The following is a 12,815-nucleotide window of genomic DNA, read 5'->3' on the forward strand; positions in this document are numbered from 1 at the left end:
GACGTCAGCTCATTCGGCCTTGAGAGTTCATCGGGTCAAAGGTAAAAGGGTGGGGTTTGTACATGCGCAATTTCTCACAACATGTTTCAGTTCCGCTTTACTCGTCACCGTCACACTCATACTGGGAAGTTTCTCTGTAGAGCCAATAGTCCCATCAACACATCATTTTGGTATCGTATCACATACATTATTTAAATTTTGTATCCATTATCGAGTCTAGTGAAGGATCAGTGTTCCTTCATTTCGATCAAACTGTCATGATGAGGTGGCTGTCGGATGATTCAAAGCGGAGGAAGGAACCTGAAGTGTTCAATAATGTGGTTGAGGGGTTGAAGAAAATTTACAGAAACAAGTTGATGCCGCTGGAAGAGGGATACAAATTCCATGATTTTCACTCACCTCCTTTAGATGATCCCGATTTTGATGCAAAACCAATGATTTTATTGATAGGTCAATATTCTACCGGGAAAACAACATTCATTCGCTATTTATTAGAGTCTGATTTCCCTGGAATACGTATAGGACCAGAACCTACAACCGACCGATTTATTGCTGTGATGGGATCGGAGCAGGATGGTATTGTGCCAGGAAATGCTTTGGTTGTTGATCCTAAGAAACAGTTCAGGCCTCTTACAAAGTTTGGAAATGCATTTTTAAATAGATTTCAGTGCTCTCACATGTCCAATCCAGTTTTAGACAGTATCACTATTGTTGATACTCCAGGTATTCTCTCTGGAGAAAAGCAACGAGTAGACAGAGGATATGATTTCGCTGGCGTTTTGGAATGGTTTGCAGAGAGAGTAGACAGAATCATCCTCCTTTTTGATGCACACAAGCTAGATATATCTGATGAGTTTCGCAGGGCGATTGAAGCTATTAAAGGGCATGATGACAAAATTCGTATTGTGTTGAACAAAGCAGATATGGTTGATCATCAACAGTTGATGAGAGTTTATGGTGCACTAATGTGGTCACTGGGCAAAGTCCTTAACACACCTGAAGTTGCTAGAGTGTTTATAGGATCATTCTGGGATCAGCCTTTGCAGTTTGATATGAACAGAAGGCTCTTTGAGCTTGAAGAAATGGATTTATTTAGAGACCTTCAACTTTTACCAAGAAATGCGGCCCTGAGAAAGTTAAATGACCTTATCAAAAGAGCCAGACTTGCCAAGGTAGGAAAAATTTAGCCTACTTTATTGTCACTAATTTAACACTAACTGTTATCAAGAAGAGTCCTGAATGCTAATTTGGTACATATGACAGACATAGCTGCCAATCCTACCGGAAATTGTGGGAGACTCCCGCATTTTTAGTTCGTCTCCCGCATTCCCGCCCGTCACACCGATCTCCCGCATTATCGTGCAGTAGCCTGACTGTAGGCCCGGGCCCAGGCATAGAACCCATGCTAACTTAAGCCTACCATGTGGGTCTTTTCGGTTCTGTCGGTAATGTACGTGAAATTCCGGTCCTCCATTTTGTAAACGGAAGTGAGTTTAAGTCGTTTGGTATTGTGTTAGATTTATAATCGGAAAGGCCGATACCGAACCCATTCTTTCTAGTGAAGTTATATAGCTCTACATGGCTGATATCGGTTGTAATTAAATTTTTCAGATTGAGAGTACCGTACTCATAAGCATTCAGAAGAAGTAAACAAGTCAGTTTCAATCAATTTGAAATGTAGATTTATACATTTCTTAATCTCCCTGATTCCGTTCTTTTTAGTGAAGTTAAATAGCTCTACATGGCTGATATCGATTGTAATTAAATTATTCAGATTGAGAGTACCGTACTCATAAGCATTCAGAAGAAGTAAACAAGTCAGTTTAAATCAATTTGAAATGTAGATTTATACATTTCTTAATCTCCCTGATTCCGTTCTTTTTAGTGAAGTTAAATAGCTCAACATGGCTGATATTGATTGTAATTAAATTATTCAGATTGAGAGTACCGTACTCATAAGCATTCAGAAGAAGTAAACAAGTCAGTTTCAATCAATTTGAAATGTAGATTTATACATTTCTTAATCTCCCTGATTTTCTGACCAAAACTCCCTCTTAATAATAAGCTTGGTGGGTTGGCAGCTATGGACAGAGTCATTCAAATATCGAAGTGACTAGACATCTCTCTAACAGAGCGACACCTGACCAGAGCTGCCAACCTACCGCAAAAAATGCGGAATTGTACGCATTTTCAGCGATTGTACGCTTGTACGCATTTCCCCCATTTTCAGTGTACGGAGTCACTTCAGTTTTCTTTAGTTGTAATAGCAAACTAGAGATAAAATAGAGGAACCTTGGTGACCAAGTGGATATTCATATATTTTTGACCTATTATGATCTTCATGCTGGGAGGTAGAATTCTGAAAGGATTGGATTATAGTCTTGGGAACATCATTGTTGCTGCAATTGAGCTTGTGCGGTGTGACTTTATGTAAGTGTACCTTCTTCTTACTTTCACAATGGTTAGTTTCCGTCGATTTCAGGATTGTACCCATTTTTATGAAATCTCCCCCATTTTGAGGTCCCATTGTACACATTCTCATCAGATGGGGTTGGCAGCTCTGCCTGACGCAACACCATATCGCTCTGACAGAGCAATGTCTACCTAAACACTAGATATTGCTCCACCATTTTGTAGATTACAAAAAAAAAATATAGAAAGACATCTGAATACCTTATCGTTTTTTCCTGCTAATGTGCAATTTACTTTTAATAACAAAGCAGAAAAGACATAATTCATATTTTTAAAAATTCTTCTCACTAGACATACTTAAACATCTACACAAGTTGGGTGGATCTATAGCGTAGTGGTTCAGCTGGTTTTTTAATCGAAGGTCCTGGGTTCATATCCCGGCGAGGATAACTTTTTCTTTTTTATACTGATTTTTAAATATATTCTGTGTATCTGTTTTCTTGCTTGTATTTAAAAAAAAAAATTTCTTTATTTTCAAAACTTTTAAAATTAATTTATTAATTTGTCATTGTTTTCTTCATACTATTTTTCTTTTATCTTCATCATTTTTTTCTTTCATTAATTTGTCATAATTTTCATCAGCTTAGTTTTTTTTATCATGTTTTATCAATATTATAATTATTAAACTTTGTTGTCACAACAGTAAACTTACAAAAGTCAATGCAATCACTGCACAATTTTTCGAGCGATACCTGGCATGACCAAGCAGGTAACACTAGATATCACTCTAACAGAGCGACACGTAATGCCTGTCTTCATATATATGTTGCCTGACCAGACTCCTTGTTTTGTCAGATTTTGCGATCCTCTGTACTCAGTTTGCAGTGACTAGGTCCTTGGATTTGATAATTTGATTAAAATTGGATAGTAATTTTGGAGATGCTCCTATCATAATGATACTTATGTTCTGTTGATTGTAATGTGGTATTTAAGGGGAGGTTAAATTTTAAAGTTTTAAGAAAATTTTATGTAATAATTCTCCACACCACACGAGCGATTTACTTAGAGGTTGTCAGCTCCTGATTTCACAGTATCACCCCATTAAATAGAATGTATTTTATAGATGTCTGCGAGTCCTATGTGTTCCCCTTTCATATTACATGGAAATATGGCTTTATAGCTGTCTAAGGCCAATTACCGTCAAAATACAATGAGTAATTAATAAAAAGTTCCAGTTCCACTTAAAATTGACTATATGGGTAAGTCAAATTTATTCTGTTTAGAATAGTAGGGTCCGTATTTACATGTATGTAATGTTTATGATTCATCATTAGGCACTACCAGAGGAAAAAATACACATTATTTTTTTATTGTTGTGATTTTTATCTTGGTGGCAGCTGGGGTCCTTAGCCGAACTGGCCGTCTCTCAGGTCTTGCTTGTAAGGGTGCCATTTGAAGCAATGATGGGGTTGGACAGCTCGTCCATGCTAGGAAGGGATGGAAATCTGGTTTGATATAGATAGAAACGGGCCTTTAGATTTCTCCGAGTTGATCTTCTTTGGCCGGTCTTCAGGACTGGAGTGTCCTCAGACAGGGATAGCGGTTGGGTGTAAAGTCGGCCCTAATAACAGGATCAAATAGTTATAAAGAGCTAAATAAGCCTGATAATATTTAATTAAATAGTCTAACACTTACACTTGAACGTGACATGTGTAGACTCGGGAATATAGTAACATATTTATGATGCCAATGCTCAGATGGCATGAAATAAACAACTGATAGGTACTCTGGCCTCAAGAAGTACTGGTCTGCGCTAGATAAACAAACTAGCTTAACGTTTTTAAAAATTATGTTCACGTTACATGTAGCCAAGTCATAATGATATCATGCATTTCAACCTCATAGTAATAGAGACATAAAATTATGCAGAAATAGCTATTGATACAGACTGTAGATCAGAAAGAAACTTAAGAAAGTTGACTCAATGTAATCCACTCACCCTTTATTCATGAATGTCACACCACTAAGCAGGATAAAAACATGCCTGTTCTTTAAAGTATTTTTGTTGGAGAGAATGTCTTGTTGTGAGTTGCAGGTTTTATAAGGCTAGCTTGTCCTGTTCCTTCCTTTATGACTCTTTGTTTTGAAGATTGGGTGGAATGGCGTGTCTTCCAGATGTTCACATTTAATTTTTCATTGTCAGATATTGGCGTAGTTTGAGCGATGGAGGTAGGTTTGAGTTTGTTCTCGTGTATGTGTTAACTTTGCGTCTTTGTCACTAGGGGATTAATTGCGTGTCAACTGGATAGTGCCATATCGATATTTCCACTTATGACATTGATAATAACATGAAATGAAGTGAGTATAAAAGTTCCAGAAGACAATAGAGAATAAAACGTTTGTGGCAATGGGTGCTCGTTTCATTTTCTGTTATTATCAACATAAATGCCTTCTCCACAGTCTCTTCTAAATTGTTGTTCAACCCCAATGCCGGACATTACTCAACAATGCCTCAATCATCTCTATGTTACATGTTTGTGTTGAGAATAGAGCTTTAGCAATACTGCTGGCTTGTAAACAAACTTCGTGGAGCTTGTTTCATGACCTCAAGAAGTTGGGAGAGGGACTCAGGATAGACACTACATTTGAAAACTTTTTTTTGGAGTGGTGGATGGAGTTTATTGCTTAGCATCCCTCTCATGGCCAGGTGGAGTTGTCGTATCAGTAAGGTCGCTGGTTCGGGCCATCGTTGTCACAAAATGTTATCCTCTATTGTCTTCTGGTATTTTTCTACTCACTTCATTTCTCTTATTATCATAATGATACCTACGCCAGTGAGAGAGTAGCAAGCAGTTGTTACTATCCATTTCATTACCTAATCTGGCTCATTGGTAATTTTTCTTGCCTATGCTGGTGTTTTAACTTTTACCCTCCTCCACTGTGCATGCTATTATTATCCTTCTTTTCCTATATTGGGCAGTGTTTACTGTTCCTTGTGATTGCGGTTTCAAACCCAATGCTGACGTTTATATCTTCTTTTAAAAAAAAAAATGGCATCACCATGCTAGGCTCGTTTTCACCGTTCATTCTTCATGCTGATATCAGTCTGTTCTAAATATTACTCTTTTTTATTACAGATTCAACTACTGTATTGTATGTCTAACATTTTTGTCCCCCTCTGAGAATTGACATACTATTGAAATTATAGATTTAACATTGGGATATATAAAACTCCTCAGTGAAAGGTCCACTCACAACTCTCCCAATTATATCAGGATATTCCTGACATTTGTTCTCCTGGTTTCCCTAAATACCAACTATTTTCCCGATTTTAATTCTATTTTATTATTCCAGAACTGCCATTATCATCACATTTTCATATAAGTCCCAGATTTGTCCAATTTTTTTCAGAAATCGAAAATTGGCAGGTCTGCACCCACTAACTTCACAACTGCAACATATTGTCATGTAAAAATGCAAGCCATTTTGAGCATGGTCAGTTACTGGGTGGGTGATAATGATCAGAAAAGTCTCTTATATGCTTGTTTAGGTATCTTAACACACATACATGTATTTAACCCACTTGACTTAGATGTACATGAGTACATATAACAGTTATGGGTGCTTTGGAACGACTCTCTACAGCTCGATGGATCAACTGAAGAGGCCTCTGGCAGGTCCTGAAAATGGGGTATTCAATCCAACAGTCTTGAAAGTAAAAGCTAGACAACTTTGTGCCCACTGCCAAAGCTTAAAAAGAATCGTGAATTTAGAGAAATCAAGTCTGTTGACATGTGTCATGTGTCCACTGATAGTTTGAAACTTTTTGCGGCAGCTTGTTTCAGGTCTGATATTCGTATTCTAGAGTATGGTTAAGGAATGTGTGCGGCTGTAACTGTATATATCTATTTGTTGCTATCGTTGGAGGTGTGGTGTCTCTAACTTATTCTTGTGAATTTATTGGACGCATTTAAACTCTTCCTGGTTTGTTGAATTGTTTATTTATGTATTTTCCTTTTAGTATGCATAATTAATTTCAATCTGAAGTCTCTCTTGTATGTAACACGTTAATGAAACTGCTTTCTAAATGATTAGATGAAGCATATGAATGTTTATTTATTATTATTTTTTTAAAATTGATTATTTCTACTCATCTTTCTTCTTCTTTTTATTATTATTAGGTTGGCTCTTAAATGAATGGGGTATTATTTTAGCCCTCTGCGTCGGTACTTCTTTAGAACGTTTTACTATTCCATTTTCTTCCTTTTTACTGACGCTGATATGACCTAAATGTGTTGCAAGCGCCGTAAAACCCTTAAAAACAAGAACATAATATACAATTTATAATATATAATTATAAGTCGTTATTGGGTCAAGAATAAAATTACTCGTTATGGGCGTGGATATGGATGTTGTAAGCCCTTATATCATTTTAAAAGTATATTGTGTGATTAATATCATTGGCGTGACGGATTGCAATGGCAACAGGTGTAGGGATAGATAATGAACAACTGCCATGTTGAACTTACACACTAAAAAGTCACCATTCATCATTTTTTTATGGTCGTCACAACTACGCCATGCTGGTGTGGTCTTGGCCAAACACAGTGTTTTCTTTTTTTTCTTTTACTTCAAATATCGATGGGTTAAGACGATTCCCTACTTGTCAGAGTCCCAGATCTAGGTTTCAAAAATTATATTGAATCAATATTTGAAGCGAATTCTTTTTGGCCATATTGAAATAAAAAAAAAAGTGGTTAATCGAGGTTCGACGAACAGTTTCAGTCCTGTGTGTGATCACTAACTAACAATATGTGAAATTTAATAGCCCCCAGTCGACGTGCACTTATATGTAGGTCTGGTAACCCAATTCTCAAAAAATGGCACAAAATATTGTCCATTACAGCAAAGTTAAACTAGGCCCGTAATTGTGTTCGGGTGTCAGATCTGCATATTTGTGCACGTCGCCCCCAGTTAATAATGTTCATCTGCGTTGTTCGCACTCTCCGTGATCTCTCCCCCCCCCCCCCCCCCCCCCCCCCCATTCTCCTATGTTTTTATCTAGTTTCATATGATATTGGCACGTTTCAGTTTCGTAGTGTCTTCCAGCTCCTGGACATGGGCGGTCATCTGTGGTTAAACTGTATTTTTTGTATTTTCATGTCAATTAGATTGCTTTCGCGACAGCTGCAATTTAGTTTTTTTTACTACATTAATCAATAATGAGATCAGAACGTACCAATGGTTTTTGTTGGCGACCTTTAACATTTGTCATGGCATTTGTTTATATTTGTGTTATCATATCTGTCGTTTAATCCTATAATAAGCTCAATCTCATTACCGGTGTCAAACAAAGGCCGCGTGTCCACTGCCACGGAAATTACCATAATACGACCCGTTTAAAAAAAAATATTTTTTTTGGGTGTGTATGCACTTTACCCGTGTCCACCGAGACAGAAACGACACGACCCGTTTATTGGCCAACTGTTGTGGTGGTGGTAGAAGTAGTAGAAGGAGTAGTAATAGTAGCAGCGATATTAGTAATAACAGTGAAGACAACAGCAACAATAGTAATAATAATAAGAATAATAAGATTAAGAATGTAATTATTATTATTATGCGGTATTATTATTATTATTATTTTTGATGATGATGATAATAATAATAGAAGTGGTGTCACAAGGTCAGTCTTGATTGAATCACTAAATAAATAGTTACCAAATAAAATAGATATGTGGTAAAACGTATTAAAAATAAGCGCACACGCGCAGGTTTGACTAATTTTGAGGTGGTGAGTTCGATTCTTTAAAATTTGAGCCCATAATATGATTTTTATACATCTCAGACGAAGGACATTGCTTATGACTCATCATACGCTCCGACCAAAGTAGTGCATGAACTATTCCCAGCGTCTGCCGGAAATGGGCTAAAGACGTATCGTTCCGGTTGGTGCCAGTGGACACAGGTTGCTTTTCTTTTAGTAGTCGGGTATAGGGAAATAATGGTGTCCTATTTTTTTTCTAAAGACTGACGACCTTAAGTCGGTTCGATTCTGTTTTGGTGGACCCTATTAAACTCGCACACAATATGGGCATCGCAAAAAGGTTTTGGATTGAAATAAATCTTTGGTAAGTATTTTTTTTTCGTCGCGGAACTTTTCTAACTACGGTAATGTATACAATACATTCATCGGCTGGCATTGAAGTCTTGTGTTGTTTTGAAAATTGGTGCAATTCCTTCTATGTAAAATCCAGCCCAGACCAATGTAATCTGTTAATCCTTGTATCCTGGTCCAAACGATCTGAGTAGCAACACTTTGAGCCTGTTTTTTTGTGACAATGTAACTTAACAACTGGCTCTGACAGCAAGCAGGTCCCGCTTTTGTTCATTTAAACGGATTTCACTGTACATGACCATAGTGTGTGTACAAATTGTTGACACTCTGCGTGTTATCCTCCAAATTATATTACTCTTGTACATTCAAGGCAATTAGCTTGCCGCTCACAATGGTCACTGCTTGCTGTGTTTGTATTTATATACCATAGCATGCATCGTTATTTTGATATGATTGGTGTGATTGTGAATTTGTTGACCCAAGCCCGATGCTGAGGCATAATACATACAATGGAACTTGAATCTCGCAAGGGCGATACGATTTAGGGTCAGATGTCGTCTTGATGTCCTAAGCTTTGTTGAATGCATGGTACCGTAACCTATGCTTTTTAAAAATTATTTTTAAAATGAATTTTACGAACAGGCGCTCAGGATGCCAACCATCCCAGGACAGTCTCGGATTCTCATATAGGAATTACATCTTTTTTTTTTTTCAGTTTGGTTGTATAAAACCAATAATCCGCAAAATTAAAATTTGGGTGACGTTTGTTATTGGTTCGTCATCATCATCATCACTACCATCACTATTGCAACCATCATTACATCATCATCACCACTACGTTAATCATCGACGCGCATTACTGCCACAATCACCACCACTTTTACTTCAACCACCGTCACCACATTACTGTCACCGCTACTACAACCAACACCATCACATCGTCATCACTCACTGCCCCATCATCATCGTTGCCTCTACGACAATCTTCACAGTCACATCATCATTCTACTACAACCTCGATCTCGAAATCACCATCGCTACCATTACTACTACGACCACTACCACCACATCATCATCATTTCCACTACGTACTATTTCAATCTATTACAACCATTTTGTCATCATCATTACCACTACCACCACCATATCATCATTATCACTACTACTACTACAACCCCGGCCATCACATCATCATCACTCCTATTACTATTATGTACTTAGTACAGTTCCCTTAGGAAAGAGGCTGCGATAACGTTTGCTTATAAAAGTACTGACTTTGGTTCTGCGGGCAAGGGTGTCTCTGATTTCATTTTCCAAAAGTTGGCAAGTCTGGGTGCTCATCTATTCTAATTATTACATTACTGTAAAGTACAGATTAACAGATCGAGACAAATCTTTTGAACCATCGACGATTAAATCGGTCCGGTAATATAGACCGTAGGTGTGGCAAATGAATCTAGCGTCATAGTGGCCAGATGGCGATTCCCAAGGCCATGGTCAAATTAAGGACATATGATTTTGTCCAAGCAGATATTCTAAATAGGTAACCATTTGAGTCAACGGGATATAAAAATACCCTTAATAATAAAGTAATCTAACTCTAGGGTTGAATGGGTGGGAGGGGTGATAAAACGAGGTTTTACAGTACTTTAGTGACTCACCGCACCGCATCCATCTGCTGCTATGTCAGGATAGCCCGAATGAAGGGAATTGAGTTTAGAGTCAAAGTGATTCGAAATATGACATTAAAATACAATTATGTAGTGTCATGTTCGTATCATAGTGCGTGTGGACAGATTTCATGTATTTCGGTGTAGGGAGCCTACCTGCTCGTCTTTCATATTCTGGTGGCCAGTGGTTTTTAAAGTGTATGCACATTAGAACCTCAACACACACACACACACACACACACACACACACACATAAACAACTTCGATTTACATATTTGCTCGGCAATGACAAGTATTCCTTGTATCTTCATAATGCATTATTGAATAAATATTGAACATTGTGCGCATTATTTAGACAACCCTTTATCAGTTCGATTGAATTCAGATTTACTGTGAACCTTTATGGATGTCGGAGAATAGATATGTTGTTTTAGTTTATTTATTTATGTATAATATCTTAATGCAGCATATATATGCTTGTCCTCTGGTAGCTGTGTGTGTGTGTGTGTGTGGGGGGGGGGGTGTTGGTTAAATTGAAGGTTATAATACAGTAAGCACAGTGTATTACTATTACCTCTTTTTCAAATGTCCTTACCCGATAAAACTAGCCCGATTAATCGATATCACATACGCGCGCGCCCATAACAAACAAATGTGGGCTTTTGACCTTGAAATGTTGGTATAAAAATTGCACCTCAAGAACACTTGAGATACTCTTGCTGATAACAAAGCCTACTTGTATTCAAGTCTACCTTTTAAAACAGGGTATTTTAATACTTTTTCGTCTGTCTTTCCTAACATTCCAATTATTATTATTATTATTATTATTATTATTATTATTATTATTATTATTATTATTATTATTATTGTTATTATTATTATTTTTAGTAGTAGTAGTAGTACGTAGTAGTAGTAGATAGTAGTAGTGCACCACCACCACCATCGTCATCATTAGTTTTATCTCGTTTAGACTATTGTATTTAATTCTCTACTTGCTGGTCTGCCTGACGTCCAATTAAACTGGCTGCAGCGAATGCAAAACAATGGTGCTAGATTAATCTTAGGATTTACTTATTTTGATAGCACCACAGTGATGCCTTACACCCTTGCGCTGGTTTCATGTGAGGACCAGGATCGAGTATAAGATATCTGTTTTGTGCTACAAAGCAGTTGCCGATCATTCCGCTCCCTTGCACTCAAGATTTAATTACTCCTTTACAGGTGGTCGCTGGTTCGGATAAGTAATTACTACTTTCAAATGCTCTATAGATAGTTCGAAGTTGACGTCACTCTGATCTTTGTTATTGTTTTTTTGCCATCCACGTTTATGAGTAATACTCACTAAACGGTATCAACCAGGCTATAAAAGTTCATGATTACACATAGTTTTGTGTGTTGGTTCGTTATACTTCCGGATGGCAATGTTATGAACTTCTTAGCCAAGCGCATTCTATCTATATAAACTCAGATCTAGTGTCCCCGTGTCATATTGAAGTCGTAGGGGGACAGAGCCACATGCCCTTACAGAGAGACCGTAACCCTGGAACCTTCTCCAAGTTAGGTCCTTATGCCTAGAATTCCCTCCATGAGCCTTACGACAGTTCTTTTCAACCAGGTATATTATACACTCCAGGCTTTACCATTAAAAAAAAAGGGATGTATCGCTTTGTTAGAGTGTACTGGGCCTGGGTGGTATAATATACTGTACCAGCATAAAACAATATAATCAGTCTACAACAGCGATTTCATTCTTCTTCTTCTTCTTCTTCTTCTTCTTCTTCTTCTTCTTCTTCTTCTTCTTCTTCTTCTTCTTCTTCTTCTTCTTCTTCTTCTTCTTCTTCTTCTTCTTCTTCTTCTTCTTCTTACAATTCTGATGACGATTATTATTATTATTATTATTATTATTATTATTATTATTATTATTATTATTATTATTATTATTATTATTATTATTATTATTATTATTATTATAATTATTATTATTATTATTATATTATTATTATTATTATTATTATTATTATTATTTAATTATTATTATTATTATTATTATTATTATTATTGTTGTTGTTGTTGTTATTGAATTATTATTTTATTTGACCAAGCGGCTACATTCTGTTTTATTCTCTGTGACAGGTCCATCGATCGAGGGAAATGATTTGACTGTGTATTTTGAGTTTCACCGGAGTGAAAACACATAGTATAATATACCAATGGGCGTAATGTATCATATCACTGGGTCGTGGGGGAGGGGGGGGGGGTTAAACGTTTACTCTGCATTGGAAGTACTGCGTTTCAAATATGTATATATATTTGACTGCCCCCTTAGCCTGTCTGCTATGTCATCCTTTTTATACGGGGTACTTTTGTATTGTTAATCTTGTAACAATTACAACAGTGCAACTTCAATGATGAATAAAAGAAATAATCTCTGTTGATTTCCTCTTTGTTTTTAGAGTCAACGCAGTAGCGTGCTGTACATTTCTTCATTCCGCAACCATAACTGTTTCTCTTCCATTTCAAAGGACACACGATTCATTCCATCTGTCCACAGAGTGGAGCTGTAATATAATACATTGGGAGTCAAGGAATCACACTGGGAATGGGTTACCTGGTTTCTG

The 12,815-nt window shown here is 36.9% G+C and overlaps 1 protein-coding gene across 1 annotated transcript in view; it reads left to right on the forward strand.

The window, feature by feature from the left end:
- Window positions 1-2: 2 nt before the first annotated feature.
- Window positions 3-12,815, forward strand: part of LOC144968692 (EH domain-containing protein 3-like) — a 27,226-nt gene continuing 14,413 nt past the window's right edge. Inside the window, exon 1 of the mRNA XM_078907278.1 lies at window positions 3-1,172. Within this exon, the coding sequence (XP_078763404.1) occupies window positions 258-1,172 (915 nt within the window). The 5' untranslated portion in view covers window positions 3-257. The remainder of the gene's footprint in view (window positions 1,173-12,815) is intronic.

Source organism: Berghia stephanieae, chromosome 1, assembly GCF_034508935.2.
Source record: "Berghia stephanieae isolate SIO BIC M18660-M18661 chromosome 1, UCSD_Bste_1.3, whole genome shotgun sequence".
Classification (NCBI taxonomy): domain Eukaryota; kingdom Metazoa; phylum Mollusca; class Gastropoda; order Nudibranchia; family Aeolidiidae; genus Berghia; species Berghia stephanieae.